The following is a 21,683-nucleotide window of genomic DNA, read 5'->3' on the forward strand; positions in this document are numbered from 1 at the left end:
CAGAGCCAGGATTCGAACCCATGACCCCTGACTCCAAAGCCCGTGCTCTTTCCACTGGGCCACGCTGCTTCTCTGCATAGCTACTCTATGGCTATATTTTCTCCAGAACGTCCTATCTTCAGCCATAGTCCGTAGCTTTGCTAACAGTTCTTCCGTTATCCCTGTTATGGTTTCTATCCATCTAGCTGCTGGTCTGCCTCTTCCCCAGTTTCCCTCTACTTTTCCTAGCATTGGTGTGTCTCCAGATAATTAGTCCGCCCTATGATGTGTCCAAACTATGCTAATCTAAGCCGAGTCTCTTGTACTTCCAAAGACCACACTGGCTTAATTTGCTCCAAATCAACAGCACAACAGCCAATCCAATCAATTAATCAATCAATAGTATTTGTTGAATGCTATTCATTCATAGCAGCAGAGCAGAGAAGCAGCGTGGCTCAGTGGAAAGAGCCTGGGCTTTGGAGTCAGAGGTCAGGGGTTCAAATTCCGGCTCCGCCAATTGTCAGCTGTGGGACTATGGGCAAGTCACTTAACTTCTCTGTGCCTCAGTTACCTCACCTGTAAAATGGGGATGAGCCCCCCATGGGACAACCTGATCACCTTGTGACCTCCCCAGCGCTTAGAACAGTGTTTGCACATAGTAAGCGCTTAATAAATGCCATCATTATTATTATTAATACCGTGTGGATAGCACTGTACTAAACTCTTGGGAAAGTACAATACAACAATTCACACCCTCCACTTTCCACACTATTTAGTCTGGGGGAGGACTTGATAGCAGTTGCCAAATCAAGTATTCTTAGGTCCTTCCTGCCCTAGATGACTGAATCATACTACTAAAATAGCAGCTGTTCAAAATAAGATTGGCAACAAAGGTAAAGCTCCGTTTTGCTTTGCTCTAGATGTGGGGGCCAACCTGTGCTCTTACTTTCACAGAGATCTGCCCAACTGAAGCTGATGGGTTGCTGTTTATATGTGCATTCATGTGTATGTGAATTAATGTGTTGGTACAGAATGGGATAGGGTTTTAGTGCTAATTTTGACTGCAGTCATTCAGAAATAAATATTAAATAATATTAAAGTACCTTCATGTTCACTTAAAATAAATTCTACGGGATTACTAACACCCAATCCTGAGCAACGAGGAAGGAGAAGGATAACTTTAACTTTCTGTAGCCTCTGATCCTTTGGCTCCAGGGCAGTAAAGTTTTCACGCAGCAGCTCAATGTCTGGTTAAAAAGAAAAACAGATAATTGTGAAAATCACGTAAATTATTTTGTATTAAAAATTTGAACTAAATGCACATCCATACCCACCCCAAAGGACTCATTTTAACTTCTTGAAAAATAATGACCTAAATCTATTTCCCCATCTGGATTTTCCTTGGAATTATAATCAAGTTTAAAAAGAACATTCATACTCTGCAGTCATGGAGTATGTACATATTATCAAACAGCCAACATGGTTGCTTCTTCACTAAACAACCATACAAAACTCAATGAAAAGATATCAGGTGAATGCCTTCCAAATTGGTAATGTTCAATAAAAGTTAAGAATAAATAAAATTAGGCATATCTAAAACATGATCATTTTGATTGGTTTCCATTTAATAATCTCTGAACAGTAAAAAATTTTCCTGAAAACAAAGAGAAAAATTAGGAATTGGTGAGGTATCAGTATTCATCACAAGTACTGTAAGGACTACTTGGGAGAGACCCAATTTTCCAAAGCATAAAATGGTATTAAGGGAACTAAGGAAAACGATGAGAAACTCCCATTTCTTTACTGAAGGGCTAAAACCAAAGAAATACACATATTTTCCTGCATTAATGGTCATACTCCTTCCAGGAAGCAAAATGCCACAGCTAACTGAAGTAAATGGGAGAAGGAATTAAGTTTTCCATCCCTAATTCAAAGTCATGGTCTCTCACTGTATTCCACCTGCAACTTGTCAATGTGAATGAATAGGCAGCAATCATAATATTACAGGCCTAAGACAAAACCATCTTCCTCTGCTTATAACCAGATATCAGGGAATTTAGCAATTGAAGATAGACTGAAATTAAGGTTTAAATTTATAAAGAAATTTAGATTTGGGACATTAGTAAGAGAAATCCCAAGAGAAACTTATTTCCTTCTCTGCACTGAGTTCATAAATTTCTTAAGACCAAGATCATGTTTTTCTTTGGTGACTTGGCCGGTATAATGTGGGGACTCAAATATTAATCAGAAAATAGCACATTAGTTCAAATAAAACTCACTGGAACTGCAAAGTAATTTGACACATGAGATTCTTAAGGGTAAACCTTCAGCTGTTATCTTAAACTGTCCCAATAATAATAAAAACAGAAGTGATTACCCTATCTATAAACAGATACTCTATTGTAAGAATTACAGGATTTGGATTAAAATCGTTAACAATAGTCGTATTACGAATCCTCAGAAACACAGTTCTAAAACACAGATTTGGCAGAATGCTGCATCGGGGCAAATTGGTGCTAGAGTCCTCACCGCATCGGACGGATTTTCCCAAATCCCGAACAAGGTTCTATTCAAAATGTGTGGTGAAAAAATGTCTTCTGGCAAAATTGGGGTGTCTAGCGGAAAGAATACGAGCCTGGGAGTAAGAGGAGTTGGTTCTAATCCCACCTCCACCACTTGTCTTCTTTGTGACCTTGGGCATGTCACTTAATTTCTCTGTGCCTCAGTTTCCTCATTTGTAAAACGGGAATTAAATCCTACCCCCCACCCCCGCCAAACTCTGACCCTCCCATGCAGGACAGAGACTGTGTCAATCAGTCAATCAAGTCAGTCGTATTAACTGAGTGCTTACTGTGTGCAGAGAACTGTACTAAGCGCTCGGTAAGTACAATATAACAGTCAACAGATACAATCCCTGCCCACATTGACCTTACAGTCTAGAGGGGGAGACAAACATTACTATAAATAAATACACTACACCTACGTACATAAGTGCTGTGGGGCTGGGAGGGGGGATAAATAAAGGGAGCATGTCAGGGAGACACAGAAGGGAGTAGGAGAAGAGAAAAGGAGGGCTTAGGGAAGGTCTCCTGGAGGAGATGTGCCTTCAATAAGACTTTTAATGGGGGGAGAGTAATTGTCCAAACTGATAATACAACAATTACTGTATTGTATTTGTTAGGCATTTACTATGTGCCAAGCACTGTACTGAGCCCTGGAGTAGATACAAGATAATAAGATCCCACATGGGGCTCACAATCTAAGTAGGAGGGAAAATAGGTATTGAATTCCCATTTGGCTGATGCACGAACTGAGGCACAGAGAAGTTAAGTCTTTATTGAGTCACATTCCCATTGCCCTCGCCAGGTTGTTCCAGATGTTTTAACTCCCTCCTCAAATCCCCTGTCTCTTCACCTGCTCCTTCTCTTGCCCCTAATGACCTGGCCACCTACGTTATTGAGAAAATTGAAGTCATCAGGAAAGATCTCCTTAAAATCTCCCCCGTTCCTCTCCAGGCCCTCCCTCCTCCTGCCACTTCTTCAACTCTCCCACCTTTCCCAGCAGTATCTCAAGAGATCTCCTTCCTTCTCTCAAATATCCAGCCCCCCACCTGCACATCCGACCCTATCCCTTCATAATAATAATAATAATAATGATAGCATTTATTAAGCGCTTATTGTGTGCGAAGCACGGTTCTACGTGCTGGGGAGTCCCGGGGGGCTCACAGTCTTCATCCCCATTTTACAGATGAGGGAACTGAGGCCCAGAGAAGTGAAGTGACTTGCCCAAAGTCACACAGCCGGCAATTGGCGGAGCCGGGATATGAACCCAAGACCTCGGACTCCAAAGCCCGTGCTCTTTCCACTGAGCCACGCTGCTTCATACCTTTTCAAAGCACTTGCCCCGTCCTTTCTTCCTTCCCTGACGGCCACCTTCAACTGTTTGCTCTCCGAAGGCTTTTTCCGCACTGCTTTCAAACATGCTGATGTCTCCCCTGCCCTAAAACAAAATCTACTTTAACCCCATGCCTCCCTCCTGTCATTACCCCATCTCCATCCTACCAACCCTCCCCAAACTCCTTGACGGAGTTGTCTACACCTGATGACTCCAGTTCCTCTCCTCCAACTCTCTCTTCTTGTTCCCTCCAATCTGGCTTCCGTCCCCTTCACTCCATGGAAACTGCCCTCCCAGGGGACACAAATGGCTCAGTGGAAAGAGCCCAGGCTTTGGAGTCAGAGGTCAAGGGTTCAAACCCCGGCTCCGCCAATTGTAAGCTGTGTGACTTTGGGCAAGTCACTTAACTTCTCTGTGCCTCAGTTCCCTCATCTGTAAAATGGGGATTAAGACTGTGAGCCCCCCGTGGGACAACCTGATCACCTTGTAACCTCCCCAGCGCTTAGAACAGTGCTTTGCACATAGTAAGCGCTTAATAAATGTCATTATTATTATTATTATTATCTCCTTCTTGCAAAATCTAATGGCCTCTATTCCACCTTAATCCTCCTCAACCGCTCAGCTGCTTCTGACATTATCAACCACCCCCTTCCCCTGGAAATGTTATCCATTGGCTTCACTGATGCCGTCCTCTCCTGGTTCTCCTGCTGTCTCTCTGGCCACTCATTCTCAGTCTCTTTTATGGGCTCATTCATTCATTCATCCACTGGTATTAACTGAGTGCTTGCTTTATGCATAGCACTGTACTAAGCACTTGGGAAAGTACAAATACAATACAGCAACAAAGAGTAACAATCCCTGCCCACAGTGAGCTCACAATCTACAGTGGGGGGGAGACAGACATAAGTACAACTAAGCAGACATCAATATAAATAAATAAAATTACAGATACCTACAGAAATGCTGTGGGGCTGCCAATGGGGGGGGGGGGGGAGAGTAACGGGAGCAAGTCAGGTCGACGCAGAAGGGAGTGGGAGACGAGGAAAAGTGGGGTATAATCTGGGAAGGCCGCTTGGAAGAGATGTGCCTTAAGTAAGGCTTTGAAGAGGGGGAAAGTAATTGTCCGGCAGATTTGAGGAGGAAGGATGTGGGCCAGGGGTCGGCAGGGAGATAGGCAAGATTGGGGCACAGTGAGAAGGTTAGCACCAGAAGAGTGAAGTTTGCGGGCTGGGCTGTAGAAGGAGAGAAGCGAAGTGAGGTAGGAGGGGGAAGATAATGGAGTGCAATGGTGAGGAGCTTTTGTTTGATTCAGAGATGGATAGGCAACCGTTGGAGATTTTTGAGGAGGGGGGCAGGGAGACATGTACTAAACGTTTCTGTAGAAAGATGATCTGGGCAGTGGAGTGAAGTATGGGCTGGAGTGGGGAGAGGCAGGAGGTTGGGAGGACAAGGAGGCTGATGCAGTCATCTAGGTGGGATAGGATGAGTGATTGTACGTGGTAGCAGTTTGGATGGAGAGGAAAGGACAGGTTTTAGCGAGGTTGAGAAGGTGGGACTGACAAGATTTGGTGATGTATGTGGGTTGAATGAGAGAGAGGAGTCAAGGTTTCGGGCTTGTGAGATGGGAAGGATGGTGGTGCCGTCTACAGTGATGGGGGAATCCAGGAGAGGACAGGGTTTGGGTGGGAGGATAAGGAGCTCTATTTGGGAGACATTAAGTTTGAGGTAACGAGGGGACATCCAAGTAGAGATGTCTTTAAGGCAGGAGGGGATGCGAGCCTGGAGAGAGGGAGAGAGATCAGTGGATCTTAGATTTTTAGATTTTTAGACTGTGAGCCCACTGTTGGGTAGGGACTGTCTCTATATGTTGCCAAAATGTACTTGCCAAGCGTTTAGTACAGTGCTCTGCACACAGTAAGCGCTCAATAAATACAATTGATGATGATGGAGGAGATGTAGATTTGGGTATCATCCGCATAGAGGTGGTAGTTGAAATCATGGGAGCAAATAAGTTCTCCAAGGGAATGAATGTAGATGGAGAATAGAAGGGGACCGAGACCTGAACCTTGAGAGAGCCCCACAATTAGGGGTTGGGAGGCAAAGGAGGAGCCCGCAAAGGAGACTGAGAATGAACGGCCAGAGAGATGAGAACCAGGAGAGGACAGAGTCAGTGAAGCCAAGGTTGGATAAAGTATTGAGGAGAAGGGAAATGGTCCACAGTGTCAAAGGCAGCTGAGTGGTCGAGGAGGATTAGAATGGAGTAAGAGCCGTTGAATTTGGCAAGAAGGAGATCACTGGTGACTTTTGAGAGGGCAGTTTCTGTGGAGTGGAGGGGACGGAAGCCAGACTGGAGAGGGTCCAGAAGAGGATTGGAGGAGAGGAGTTTGTGACAGTGGGTGTAAATAATTTCCTCAAGAAGTTTGGAGAAGAATGATAGGCGGGAGATGAGGCAATAACTGGAGGGAACAGTAGTCAAGGGACGGTTTTTTTAGGATGGGGGAGACATGGGAATGTTTGAAGGCAGTGGGGAAGAAGCTCTTGGAGACTGAACAGTTGAAGATGGCTGTTAGGGAGGTCAGGAGGCAGGGGGCAAGAGTTTTTATAAGAGGCAAAGGAATGGGGTCCGATGCACATGTGGCGGGGGGTGGCATTTGAGAGGAGGCAGGAGATCTCCCCTGGAGATACTGCAGGAAAGAATGGGAAAGTTCAAGACGGGGCTGGAAGGGGGAGGGACTGCGGAGGGACAGGGTGATTTTAGGGCGCTCACCCCTGATGGTGTTAATTTTCTTAATAGATGGCCAGGTCATCGTGGCTCAGTGGAAAGGACAGGGGCTTTGGGGTCAGAGGTCATGGGTTCAAATCCCGGCTCCTCCGACTGTCAGCTGTGTGACTTTGGGCAGGTCACTTAACTTCTCTGGGCCTCAGTTCCCTCATCTGTAAAATGAGGATCCAAACTGTGAGCCCCCTGTGGGACAACCTGATCACCTTGTAACCTCCCCAGTACTTAGAACAGTGCTTTGCACATAGTAAGCGCTTAAATACCATCAGTATTATTATTATTAGGGGAAAGGGATAGGGAAGGCAGGGGGACAGGGGGCCTGAAGAGGGAGTTAAATGTCCGGAACAACTGGCAGGGCAATGGGCATGGATGTCAATAAGGGAAGAGAAATCGTTTTGCCGGGCAGACAAAGCAAGAAAGAATGAACTTGAAATGGATAAGGTCAGCTTGATATTTAGATTTCTGCCGGCGGCGTTCTGCAGCTCGAGCCCAAGAGCGATGGAAGCGGACAGTGCTGGTTATCCAGCCTCGTGGGTTAGTGGTACGAGAGTGAAGAAGGGAAAGGGGAGCGAGTGAGTTGAGTTCAGCAGAGAGGTGATGTCAAGAACATCTATTTGGTCATCAAGAGAGGGCAGATTGGGTAAGGAGGTTAGGTGAGGTGTGATGCGTTGAGAGAGATGAACGGAGTCAAGAGATCGGAGGTCTAAGTGGGGGAATAGCACAGATTTGCGGGGAGAAGGAGCGTGGGAGAGGAGGCAAGTGAGAAGGCTGTGGTCAGGGAGAGGGATTTCAGAGTTGGTGAGGGTAGGGAATGTGCACTGGTTAAAGATGATGAGATCGAGTGTGTGTCCAAGTTGGTGAGTGGGGGAGGTGGGATGGAGAAGGAGGCCGGCAGAGTTGAGGACGGACAGAAGGCAGGCGGCAGAGGGGTCATCAGGAACATCTATGGGGATATTGAAGTCTCCAAGGATCAAAGTGGGCATGAAGAAACTCTGCCTCCCACCCCCTAACTGTGGGAGTCCCTCACGGTTCAGTTCTGGGCCCTCTTCTATTCTCTATCTACACCCAGTCCCTTGAAGAACTCATTCACTGCCAGGACTTCAACTTCTAACTCTATGAAGATCATTCCCTGCTCTGATCTCTCTCCTCTGTAGTCTCGCATTTCCTCCTGCCTTCAAGACAACTCTACTTGGACGCCCTGCCAACACCTCAATCTTAACATGTCCGAAACAGAACTCACTTCTAGACTGTGAGCCCGTTGTTGGGTAGGGAACGTCTCTATATGTTGCCAACTTGTACTTCCCAAGCGCTGAGTACAGTGTTCTGCACACACTAAGCGCTCAATAAATACAACTGAGTGAATGAATGAATGAATTTCCCACCCAAACCCTCTCCTCCCCATGACTTTCCCATCACTGTAGACAGCACCACCACCCTTCCTGTCTCACAAGCCCAAAACCTTGGCGTTATCTTTGACTCGTCACTCATTCAACCTACGTATTACACCTGTCACTAAATCCTGTCATTTCAACCTCCACGTCGCTGAAATCTGCCCTTTCCTCTCCATCCAAACTGCTACCACGTCAATCCAAGCACTTATCCTATCCCGCTATAGTTACTGTAATAGCCTCCTTGCTGACCTGCCTGCCTCCTGTCTCTCCCTTCTCCAGTCCACACTTCACTCTTCTGTCCAGATCATTTTTCTCCGGAAACACTCAGGCCACGTTTCCCTACTCCTCAAGAAACTCCACTGGTTACCCAATAAATGCCATTATTATTATTACCTCCACATCAAACAGATACTCCTTACCATAGGTTTTAAAGCGCCACCCTTGCACTCGGATTTGCTCCCTTTTTTCACCCCTCCCTCTGCCCCACAGCACTTACATACATATCCCTAATTTATTTATGTTAATGTCTGTCTCCCACCTAGACTGTAAATTCACTTTTGGCAGGAAACATGTCCGCCAACTCTGTTATACTGTACTCTCTCAAGAATTTACTAGAGTGCTCTGCACACAGTAAATGCTCAATAAATACAATTGACTGATGGGTTAAGTGACTTGCCCAAGGTCACTCAGCAGACAAGTGGCAGAACTGGGATTAGAATCCAGGTCTTCTGGCTCCTAGACCCCACTCCATCCACTAGAACACAGTGCTTAGGACAGTGCTTAACAAATACCGTCAAAAAATGACGTGAAGGAGTTCCGAATGAGCCGATCTGCTTCTAAGAATTTTATAAAGATCAGCGGGCTCTTGTTCGATCTAAATTGGATAGATTTTTTCATGGAAGTTGAAAAACTAGTATCACAGACAGCAAAAACAAGCAGCAAAGCTTCATGATCATACTATACTCATTTAGTGAATATTGTGATTCTCTGCTTTGAATTACTTTAACAAAGTTTAAATAGTAAATTAGGGCTATATAACAGGATTCAGCAAATAAAGGACTTTCATGTAAATTCTGCAGTTTCTGAATTGCATCCCAATTTAAATCATGCAAGTCTAAAGGAAAAATGTACCCTACGATACAGTATTCCACAATACAGCCACATTTTCAAGGACCATAACCCCACTATATCAAGCGATGCACGTACATGGATAGTAGAATATTTTAGGAGTTTACTTTACAAAGCGAAATCTAAACAAATGCCACGTTGTTTAGATGAATTTTCTATCAAACTTTCTGAAATTGGGAGGGCAGAGATCTCTAAACTAATAAATATTTGACACATACTTTCGCATCCTATATTTGTATAGAGGTTCTTCAGTTCAACTTCCTTGCCCTGTGATTTTATGCCACAGACAAATACTTTGGAAGAACTCTGATTTGTCAAAACTGACATATGGGCAACGGTGAGCCAGGAACCCATATTAACCAATAAGATGTCATCATCCATGTTGAGCAAGGCCTTTACAGAATGGACCGCAAGGCTCCGAGATTTATCCTATAAGGGAATAAATAATGGCATTAGGAATTACCTAGGACACAATTAAAAGAGACTATCACTGTATCTGAATCGAGAATAATTGGAGACCCTTGAGTTTTCCTCTGTTTTAGAGGTCAGGATAATTCATTATGGCTAGGGTTATTTTCAAATGGTCCAGATATTTTCATAAATAAAGATGAATGATTCATGTAGAATACCAAAGCTAATGTTAGCTAAATTTGTAAATTGTGCTTCCTTTCTTTTAATACAATAATAAAGCATTATAATCCAACCATGGAAAGTATTGTTACATTGTACATAAACAGCAAAAAAATGATCTGTCTTCAGTTCTTAAGTCTCTGAAAGTTATTCAAAGTTATATGTTGCCAATTTGTACTTCCCAAGCGCTTCGTACAGTGCTCTGCACATAGTAAGCGCTCAATAAATACAATTGATGATGATGATGATGATGATCAGTAACCTTTCCTAAACCTGTGATTTTAGAGCTCCCATACCATTTCAAATATCTGTGTGACACAAACTTCCCCCAACAAATATTCTGGCAAGCTCCTTGCGGGCAGAGAAAGTGACACTTCTCTGCTTTGAATTTCCTTAATGCTTAGCACAGTGCATTGCACCCACGGAAGCTGTGTAAATGCTACCCTTCATAGATTGGGAACCCTTTGAAGGACAGAACTTGTGTCTGATTGCCACCTGAATACTCTTTCCCAGCACTTAGTACACTACTCTGCACACAGTAAGCACTTAATAAATACTATTACCACTACTACTCTACTATTACTACTGAATTTATCAATGTCAAATTAACCAAAATGGATCAAGATGAAAAAGTATACATTTTTGATGACCGCCATGCAGAGGAGTGTGGTTGAAAAAGCCACGGTGGTCCTCATTTCCACAGGGTTGGCAAGGATAGATCCTTGTAGACTGTGAGCCCGTTGTTGGGTGGGGACCGTCTCTGTACGTTGCCGACTTCTACTTCCCAAGCGCTTAGTACAGTGCTCTGCACACAGTAAACGTTCAATAAATATGATGGCTCGGAAAGAGCATGGGCTTTGGAGTCGGCGGTCATGGGTTCATACCCTGACTCCGCCTACTGTCAGCTGTGTGACTTTGGGCAAGTCGCTTCACTTCTCTGTGCCTCAGTTACCTCATCTGTAAAATGGGGATTAAGATTGTGAGCCCCACATGGGACAACCTGATCACCTTGTATCCTCCCCAGTGCTTAGAACAGTGCTTAATAAAATGCCATTATTATTATTATTATTACTTCTTTGGTGCCCCTCACCCACTGAATTCCCTGAACAACTCCTGTGAGCGTTTAGTAAAGTGCCTGGCACATAGTAAGCACTTAACAGATACCATTTACAAAAAACAAAGACTGTCAAAAAACGGGTACTGAATACCGGTACTCCCCTCTTAGTTAGACTGTAGGCCCCATCTGTGCATCTATTCCACTTGAATCTACTCCAGTGCTCGTCACACAAGAAGCACTTTAATACTATAATAATAATATTTATTTATTTATTTTACTATTTATTTATTTTACCTGTACATATCCTATTTATTTTATTTTGTTAATATGTTTTGTTCTCTGTCTCCCCCTTCTAGACTGTGAGCCCACTGTTGGGTAGGGACCGTCTCTATACGTTGCCAACTTGGACTTCCCAAGCGCTTAGTACAGTGCTCTGCACACAGTAAGCGCTCAATACGATTGATTGATTGCTTTGCAAATAGTAAGCGCTTAAATACCAAAATTATTATTATTAATGAAAGAATGATGCACAAACGGGGTTGTTTCCCAGCAGGGAGTGCTTCTATTTTCTAGCCTGCCTTCTGGCATCCCAATTTTCATGGAAGCATTGCTCAAGAACAGCTCTTCTATTTTCTGCCGGCCACTCTGATCTGTCTGCTGCAATCGTTAGCGCCCTGCTCCGTTGCATTGCTTGAAATCGTGCTGTATGTCATTAAACTGCTTTTTTCTGCCCTCTGGGTTTAGGTGTACCTCCTTTCAGGTCCCCATATGGCAGTTGCTCGGGTAACCTGCTATCTTTTATCCATTCTCCTAACAGGTATAGTTCTCCTAGTTGTGTTGCTGTGAGAAATGCTTCAACGCTGGTGAGCCGACAGTGTTTCAGCCCTCATTATTTGTATAATTCTTTTCCCCTATTTCATATTACACATTGACACTGTCAGTCAATCGCATTTATTGAGCACTTACTGTGTGCTCCGGGTGCCGGATGTGTCTCCTATAGGCGCAGTGTGGCCTAGTGGAAAGAGCGTGGACCTGGGTTCTAATCCCGGCTCTTCCACTTCTCTTATATGTGACCTTGGGCAAGTCAGTTATCTTCTCTACGCCTGTTTCCTCATCTGTCCAATGGGATTAAACCCTAGATCCTCCTAGTTAGACTATGAGCCCCATGTAGGAGCAGAGTGGCTCAGTGGAAAGAGCCCGGGCTTGGGAGTCAGAAGTCACGGGTTCAAATCCCGGCTTCACCAATTGTCAGCTGTGTGACTTTGGGCAAGTCACAACTTCTCTGGGCCTCAGTTCCCTCATCTGTAAAATGGGGATGAAGACTGTGAGCCTCACGTGGGACAACCTGATCACCTTGTATCCCCCCAGGACTTAGAATAGTGCTTTGCACGTAGTAAGTGCTTAACAAATGCCATCATCATTATTATTATTATTATTATTATTATTATTAAAAGAGAGCTTAATCTGGGGAGGCCTCTTGGAGGAGATGTGTCCTTAAATGATGCTTTGAAGATAGTGGGAACAGTGGTCCAGCATATATGGAGGGGGAGGGAGTTCGAGGCTAGGGGGAGGATGTGGGAAAGGGGTCAGCACCGAGATAGATGAGATAGGGCCACTGTGAGTAAGCTGGCATTAGAGGAGCGGCGTGTGCAGGCGGGCTAGATTAACAGATCGGTGAGGTGAGGGAGGAGGGGGCAAACTGAGAGCTTTAAAGCCAAAGGTAAGGAGTTCAATCCCTCAGTCTGGAACCATCTTCCTCACCACCTCACATAGCCCATAGCTCCCCTCACGTTCAAATCCTTCCCAGCGGTACCTTCAGAGGAGATCTCCCATCCCTCAGTCTGGAACCATCTTCCTCACCACCTCACATAGACCATAGGTCCCTTCACATTCAAATCCTTCCCAGCAGTATCTTCAGAGGAGATCTCCTCCCTCCTCTCAAGTGCCACCCTCTCCACCTGTGCTTTGGACCTCATTCCCTCTCAACTTCTAAAAACTCACACCCCTTCCCTCCTCCCCTCCTTAACTCCCATCTTCAACCGCTCGCTCCCCAGTCTCGGCTTCAAGGCTGTCCATCACCTCGCCCCCTCCCACCCCACCTCCCTTCTCTTCTTCTCCAGCCCACCCCACACCCTCCACTCCTCTGCCACTAACCTCCTCACCATGCCTCCTTCTTGCCTGTCCCATCATTGACCCCCGGCCCACCTCCTCCCCCGGGCCTGGAATGCCCTCCCTCCGCACACCCGCCAAGCTAGCTCTCTTCCTCCCTTCAAAGCCCTACTGAGAGCTCACCTCCGCCAGGAGGCCTTCCCAGACTGAGCCTCCCTTTTCCTCTGCTCCTCCTCCCCTTCCCATTGCCCCTACTCCCTCCCTCTGCTCCACCCCCTTCCCTGCCCCACAGCACTTGCACATATTTGCACATAGTTATTACTCTACTTATTTTATTAATATTAATAAATAATATTTATTAATATTAATATTGGAGTCAGAGGTCATGGGCTCGAATCCCAGCTCCACCACATGTCTTCTGTGTGATATTGGGCAAGTCACTTAACTTCTCTGAGCCTCAGTTACCTCATCTGTAAAACGGGGATTAAGACTGTGAGCCCCACGTGGGACAGCCTGATCACCCTGTATCCCCCCCAGCGCTTGGAACAGTGCTTTGCACATAGTAAGCGCTTAACAAAAATGCCATTATTATATTATTATTATTATCTATTTAGATGCTATACCTGTCTACTTGTTTTATTTTGTTGTCTGTCTCCCCCTTTTAGACTGTGAGCCCCTTGTTGGGTAGGGATTGTCTCTGTTGCCAAATTGTACTTTCCCAGCACTTCATACAGTGCTCTGCACACAGTAAGCGCTGAAGAAATAGAACAATGAATGAATGGCACATACTAAGCGATTAACAAATACCATAAAGAAAAAAAAACTAGTTTCTGCAGGGCTGAATAAATGTACCCACAACAAACCTTGGAACTCGAACTTCATCTGCATTTTCAGAAGAACAAAAAAAGGTTGCTTCTTACAAGTTTTCTACCCGCCAACCCGGCTTAAGTAAACAACTTACCCCCCCAAAACAGAAAAAAAGAAAGAAAAACAGATTTAGTTTCAAATTAAAGAAAGATTAAAGCATCAGATTAACTCACCTGAAATAAAAGTTTGTATTCGGTGAAAAGATCTATGTTCAGAAGTTCACTTTTAAGATAGGAAGGAAAAACGATAACATCAGGGCAGTGTTGATCCACACAGAAAGATTTTCCCACAAATTCCGTTACCGAATTGACTTTAGTGAATCCTTCCTTCTTCAAAATGATATAAATGTCTTCGGGGCTATTAATACACAATAAACATACAGTAATGTTGAATTCAAATATAATTAATAAAACCTGCCCTACAAACTTAAAAGAGTGATATTATTTTTGTTTTAAGAACTGATTTGAATATGTAAAAATCATTCTGAATTGTGTCTGATGCAATCAACGCTATTTGATTGCACTGATTCAAGTCCAGGGTATAAAAATATGATCTTTTGAACCCACTATTTACACTGCTTCATCCTTAGAAGTCATTTTTCCCCCCACTATTACAGTCTCTTTTCTATCACGAATAGATGTGTATCCAATTATTTATTTTGCCCACTCGAATGGTAAATATTTTGGGGTTTGTCTCCCCCGTTAGAGAATAAGTTTCTTGTGGGCAGGCAACATGTTACTTCTTTATTCTGTACTTCTCAAGCATAACTGCTTCATGTGGACACTCAATTCAGTCTACAACTACCACTACTTTCATCCATTCAATCGTATTTATTGAGCGCTTACTGTGTGCAGAGCACTGTACTAAGAGCTTGGGAAGTGCAAGTCGGCAACATATAGAGACAGTCCCTACCCAACAACGGGCTCACAGTAATATAAAATCATTTCCCATGCTCAGGTTTTTTTTTTCTTAGGTTTGGGACTTTTAATAAATAATTAATAAAACCTGCCCTACAAATTTAAATGAGTGATATTAAAAGATTTAAAAGAGGCTCTTGGAAAATCTAAATCTATTGAGACCAACTGCCCCTTGAAAAAAAGCAGTCACCTCTTCCAAGAGGCATTACTATTATTACGCCAAGTGACAATAATGATGGTGATAATAATAATAACAATGATAATATCAGTTAAGCACTTACTGTGTGCCATAGCACTGGGGTAGATACAAGATAATAGGTATTTTAATCCTCCATTTTACAGAAGAGGAAACTTGGGTACAGATGAGTTAAGTGACTTGCCCAAGGTCACCCAACAGACATGTGGGTGTCTGTAACAGACAGCGCTTAGAACAGTGTTTTGCACATAGTAAGTGCTTAATAAATGCCATTATTATTACTATGTGGCAGAACCAGGATGAGAACCAAGGTCTTCTGAGAAGCAGCGTGGCTCAGTGGAAAGAGCACGGGCTTTGGAGTCAGAGGTCATGGGTTCGAATCCCAGCTCCACCACAAGTCTGCTGTGTGACCTTGGGCAAGTCACTTAACTTCTCTGAGCCTCAGTTACCTCATCTGTAAAAATGGGGATTAAGACTGTGAGCCCCACGTGGGGCAGCTTGATCACATTGTATCCCCCCCAGCGTTTAGAACAGTACTTTGCACATAGTAAGCGCTTAACAAATGACATTATTATTATTATTATTATTATTATTATTATTATTATTCTGACTCTCAGGCCTGCGTTCTTCCACCAAGGCTATGTTACTTCTGAATAGGCCAACCTGCTTCTCAGAATTTTCTAATACCTCACCTTTTTTTTTTTTATAATGGCATTCGTTAAGCGCTTACTATGTGCAAAGCACTGTTCTAAGCGCTGGGGAAGATACACGGTGATCAGGTTGTCCCACGTGGGGCTCACAGTCAATCCCCATTTTCCAGATGAGGTAACAGGCACAGAGAAGTGACTTGCCCAAAATCACACAGCTGACAAGCACGGAGCCGGGATTTGAACCCATGACCTCTGACTCCCAAGCCCGTGCTCTTTCCACTGAGCCGCACTGCTTCTCTTGGTTTTGCCCCCGTAGAACACTCACGTATGTCAATTTCCCTGGCTATATTATAAGTTTATCGAAAGCAGGAGCATGTCGATTTTATTGGATTCTCTCAATAATAATAATAATGATGATGGTATTTGTTTAGCGCTTACTATGTGCAAAGCACTGTTCTAAGCGCTGGGGAGGTTACAAGGTGAACAGGTTGTCCCACGGGGGGCTCATAGTTTTAATCCCCATTTTACAGATCAGGTAACTGAGGCCCAGAGAAGTGAAGTGACTTGCCCAAAGTCACCCAGCTGACAGTTGGCGGAGCCGGGATTTGAACCCATGACCTCTGACTCCAAAGCCCGGGCTCTTTCCACTGAGCCATGCTGCTTCTCAAGTGCTTAGTATTGTACTTTGCAAGCAAAAAGCACTCAAAAATACCACTGATTGATTAATTGCTTTTTGTTTTCTTTTAATTGCTTACCTTGGCCTGTCAACCGCATCTACGGTCTCACTTCTTCGCCTTTTATTATTTTTGGAAATTTAGGCCTCCTTGCTTTCCCTATTAATAGTGTCGGCAGGGACCATGTCTTTGACTTCTGTTGTATGGCCCCTACTCTGTGGCACAGTGCTTTGCACATAGAAGACGGTCAATTAACGCTACTGATTTATGGTGCTAAACCCCTGGAGTTTTTCTGAATTGGATTTACAGGGGGATGGAAAAGAATGATTTGTCTGCCCCACCAACACACTACACAGCAACCTGATGAGAGAGTAATCCAATTTCTCCAGTTGATAGCGCATGTTTGGAATGGGCCGACACGGGCCGGCCACAATGCTTCAATCAGTAAAAGTAGCCCCCAGACGAGCCCCTCGAAACCCCAGGGGAAGAGGGAAATTCTCAAAAGAACCACCATGAAGCATGGTTTCCCCAGAGAAAAACAAATCCACATGTCACACTACAAAGAAATACCAAGGACCATTTTACTTTAGGCTACACTGTATTTCCTTCCGACAAAACAGAAATCAATTGCTACAAAATTCATATTTTTCATTTCACTTTCAAGCTATACGATAACTGAGAAGCAGCGTGGCTCAGTGGAATGAGCCCGGGCTTGGAAGTCAGAGGTTATGGGTTCTAATCCGGCTCCGCCACTCGTCTGTTGTGTGACTTTGGGCAATTCGCTTAACTTGTCTGTGCCTCAGTGACCTCATCTGTCAAATGGGGATTAATAATAATAATGATGGCATTTATTAAGCGCTTACTATGTGCAAAGCACTGTTCTAAGCGCTGGGGAGGTTAGAAGGTGATCAGGTTGTCCCACAGGGGGCTCACAGTCTTTATCCCCATTTTACAGATGAGGTAACTGAGGCACAGAGAAGTTAAGTGACTTGCCCAAAGTCACACAGCTGGCAAGTGCCAGAGCTGGGATTTGAACCCACGACCTCTGACTCCAAAGCCCGGGCTCTTTCCACTGAGCCACGCTGCTTCACTTGTCTGTGCCTCAGTTACCTCATCTGTCAAATGGGGATTAATAATAATAATGATGGCATTTATTAAGCGCTTACTATGTGCAAAGCACTGTTCTAAGCGCTGGGGAGGTTACAAGGTGATCAGGTTGTCCCACAGGGGGCTCACAGTCTTTATCTCCATTTTACAGATGAGGTAACTGAGGCGCAGAGAAGTTAAGTGACTTGCCCAAAGTCACACAGCTGGCAAGTGCCAGAGCTGGGATTTGAACCCATGACCTCTGACTCCAAAGCCCGGGCTCTTTCCACTGAGCCACGCTGCTTCACTTGTCTGTGCCTCAGTTACCTCATCTGTCAAATGGGGATTAATAATAATAATGATGGCATTTATTAAGCGCTTACTATGTGCAAAGCACTGTTCTAAGCGCTGGGGAAATTACAAAGTGATCAGGTTGTCCCACGGGGGGCTCACAGTCTTTATCTCCATTTTACAGATGAGGTAACTGAGGCGCAGAGAAGTTAAGTGACTTGCCCAAAGTCACACAGCTGACAATTGGCAGAGTCGGGATTTGAACCCACGACCTCTGACTCCAAAGCCCAGGCTCTTTCCACTGAGCCACAGATTAAGACTGTGAACCCCACGTGGGACAACCTTGCATCTACCCCAGCGCTTAGAACAGTGCCTGGCACATAGTAAGCGCTTAACAAATACCATCATTATTGTTATTAATTATAAAAGTGCTTTTTAAAAAATTTAAATCACTTACCTGGTTTTACAGGAGTTTATCCAAACATAAAGCGGTAAAGTAGAGGCTCGTTGTTCTTGTTTCCGAACCATCTCCGGTAGAATGGAGTCAATTGAAAGAGCATCATGCTTGATTCGACATCTTGCTAGTGCTGCAGCCAATTTTGTCTTAAAACTGTCGATAACAGATCCACATTTTAAGGTAAAGGCTGCTAATTTTCCATTCCATTTTCCATTTTCATTTCCTTTTTCATCATCAATCGTATGTACTGAGCGCTTACTATGTGCAGAGCACTGTACTAAGTGCTTGGGAAGTACAAATTGGCAACATATAGAGACAGTCCCTACCCAACAGTGGGCTCACAGTCTAATATCTAATATCATTCGTTTCTGAAGGGAAAATCCGACAGCCTCACTCTCTTCAGGCTTCTTCTACTCGGGGTCCCTTGATTCATTTCTCATTTCTTAACACCTCTACCTTCGGTTTTCGACTCAGTTAATCAGTGGTATTTATTGAGTGCTTGCTGTGTGCAAAACACCTGTACTACGTACTATGAGAGAGTACTATGCAGTAGGGTTGGTAGACGCACTGTCTGCAATCCAGGAGCTTTCAATCTTCAGAGATATATAGATGTCAGTCACTCGGTGGTATTTATTGAGTGCTTATAGGGTGCAGAGCACTGGATTAAGCTTTTGGAAGAATATAATACAACAGAGTGGGTAGACACGATCCCTGCACTCAGGCCAGAGGGGGAGATGGGCAGTAAAATAAATTACAGAAATGGATATGTACATAAGTACCGTGGAGCTGGGTTGGGGGGGGTGAATATCAAGTGTTTAAGGGATACAGTTTCAAAGGAGTACGCGACCCAGAATGGAGGGAGAGTAGGGGAAGTGAGATCTTAGTTGGGGCAGGCCTCTTGAGGAGATGTGATTTTACGAGAGCTTTGAAGGTGGGGAGAGTATAGTCCGTGTGCCGGGCCAGAGGGAAGATGCAGGCAAGGCGTTGGCGGCGAGCTATACGAGACTGAGCCCCAGTCTCAGAAGAAGAGATTGGATCTTTCTGAGCAAAAGCTTATTATGGGAAGACAGGCAAGGAGACAAAAGGGAACACAGCACCTGAAGCGGAAAACAATGAGCACAATACCCAAAAAAGGGACAACCTTTTTGTGTGTCCAATAAGTCAGGGCTGCGGTCTCCTCGCTGTGGGCAGGGAACGTGTCTACTAACTCTTTATATTGTACTTTCCCAAGCACACAGAAAGTGCTCAGTAAATTTGACTGAATGAATGACTGATTGGCCTCACTGGCCTTCATTCATTTATTGAGCGCTTACTGTGTGCAGAGAACTGTATTAAGCGCTTGGAAAGTACAAATCGGCAACAGATAGAGACGATCCCTACCCGACAGTCTCAGCCACTCGCACCCAAGCACATTCATGACCTTCACCATCAGTGATATCTTCTTTGAATATGGAGGACAATATCCAACAATTCTGCTGGATTCTGCCAGAGGGATAATTATGAGAGCATAGTAGTAGTAGTATTAATAGTAGACAAGCTACTGAGGTTTACTGAGAGTTACTGAATGCACGTGGGAAGTACCGCAGAACATACATTCCCAGCTCACAGGACCTCACATTTTAATGGGGAAGATGGACCAAGGAATGCAATTAATGTCTGTCTCCCCATTTAGACTATAAGCTCCTTGTGAGCAGAGAATGTGCCTAAGAAGTCTGCTGTATTGGAGTTCCCCAAGTGCTCAGTAGAGCGTTCTGCACATAGCAAGGGCTCAATAAATACCACTGATTGATGATGTGACTGTGAGCCCACTGTTGGGTAGGGACTGTCTCTATATGTTGCCAATTTGTACTTCCCAAGCGCTTAGTACAGTGCTCTGCACACAGTAAGCGCTCAATAAATACGATTGATGATGATGATGATGATAATTAATAAAACTGAATATTCAAAGAAGCAGCATGCATAATGGATAGAGCACAGGCCTGGGAATCAGAAGGTTGTGGGTTCAAATCCCGGCTCCTCCACTTATCTGCTGTGTGACCCTGGGCAAGTCACTTCATTTCCCTATGCCTCAGTTACCTCATCTGTAAAATGGGGATTGAGACTGGGAGCCCCATGGGGGACAGGGCCTGTGTCTAACCAGATTTGCTTGTTTCCACCCCAGTGCTTAATACAGTGCCCAGTACATAATAAGTGCTTAAAAAAACCACTATTATTATTATTATTGTTATATACATCTACACATGTGCTTAGGATGGGCATACACAAATACATAAGTGAAAGGGGTGACTGAAGGGTTGACAAGATTCAGGGTATTGATGATTATTAAGGGAAGACTTGTTAGAGGAGGGAGACCAGCAAGACGTTTGAAGTAAATAGCATTACTACCACTACAGAAAAACCGACAATAAAAACAATATTATAGCACAAATGCACTTAAAAGGCAACCAGAATGTTTGTGCAGTGTTTCTTCAAGAAAAGTATCACTTAAAGCTGCCTCAGATAAAGCATTCTCCAACTGGTCTCTGAGAAAAGAGTCCTCTCCAAGAAATCACAGATGTCACGCCAGCTTTCAGACTTCTGAAAGATTTACTTTATAATTTACTTCATTATCCTGCCAGGCTTTCCTGGTTCCTTCTCAGGGCAGAGGCCAGGGCAGGGATGACTTACTGTTAGGAGAAGGCACCTCCAGCATTAGAGGGCCAAGGAGAGACATCACCCATCCCTCACCCCATCCCAATGTGCCCTTCCTGCCAGGGAGATTTGATATGGTGGCCCACCATAAAAACATTTAAAAGGCTATGGCTGCTGCATGACTAAAGGCCTCTGGGCGACCCTGCCTGAGTGCCAAGGAGCCTGAAAATCTGCTGCTTTCGCCACACTGTGCTGCTCATTGCATTTACTCTTGTCCTTATACTGTTTGGCTGTTTCATTATTTCAATCTTTCCCGCTATGTAGTTTGCCAACCCCTCCGCCATCTCTGACAATAATATAGTCTCCATTATCCCCCAGTGCTTAGAACAGTGGTCTGCACGGTAGGGCCTGAATGAATGAATACCCATCACCATAGGCAACTTAACCCAAAATCCCTCCCTAGAACTTTTTTTATTTACTATCCATCTTCGACACTTGTGCATATACGCTCCTGCCTCCAGGACATCTCTGTGTGGATGTCCCTCCGACAGCTCGAACTTACCATGTCCAAAACGGGACTTCTCATCTTTCCACCCAAACCCTGTCTTCCGTCTGCCTTTCCCATCACTGTAGACAGCACCAACATACTCACCGTGGCATCATTCTCGTCTCATCTCTCACTCAACCCACGCATTCAATCCGTCACCAAAACCTGGCAGTTCAACCTTCGCCACATCGCGAAAATCCCCCCTTTTCTCTCCATCCAAACTGCTACAACCTTGATCTAAGCGCTTACATCCTGCCTCTGATCCTTTCAGTTCACGTTTCTTCACTCCTCAAGAACCTCCAGTGGTTGCCCATTAAGCTGAAACTCCTTAACATTGGCTTCAAAGCACTCAATCACCTTACCCACCCCTATCACTGATTTTCTACTACAACCCAACCAG

The 21,683-nt window shown here is 44.4% G+C and overlaps 1 protein-coding gene across 3 annotated transcripts in view; it reads right to left on the reverse strand.

Moving 5' to 3' along the window:
• NSUN7 (NOP2/Sun RNA methyltransferase family member 7) overlaps positions 1 to 21,683 on the reverse strand; it is a 72,879-nt gene that overhangs the window by 26,121 nt on the left and 25,075 nt on the right. For all 3 annotated transcript variants that reach the window (XM_038752961.1, XM_038752960.1, XM_038752962.1), the window contains 4 exons: positions 18,106 to 18,258; positions 14,008 to 14,191; positions 9,390 to 9,600; positions 1,083 to 1,226 (listed from right to left, as the gene is read on the reverse strand). In XM_038752961.1, coding sequence (XP_038608889.1) covers positions 1,083 to 1,226; positions 9,390 to 9,600; positions 14,008 to 14,191; positions 18,106 to 18,258 — 692 coding nt within the window. The remainder of the gene's footprint in view (positions 1 to 1,082; positions 1,227 to 9,389; positions 9,601 to 14,007; positions 14,192 to 18,105; positions 18,259 to 21,683) is intronic.

Source organism: Tachyglossus aculeatus, chromosome 10 (genome assembly GCF_015852505.1).
Source record: "Tachyglossus aculeatus isolate mTacAcu1 chromosome 10, mTacAcu1.pri, whole genome shotgun sequence".
NCBI classification, from domain to species: domain Eukaryota; kingdom Metazoa; phylum Chordata; class Mammalia; order Monotremata; family Tachyglossidae; genus Tachyglossus; species Tachyglossus aculeatus.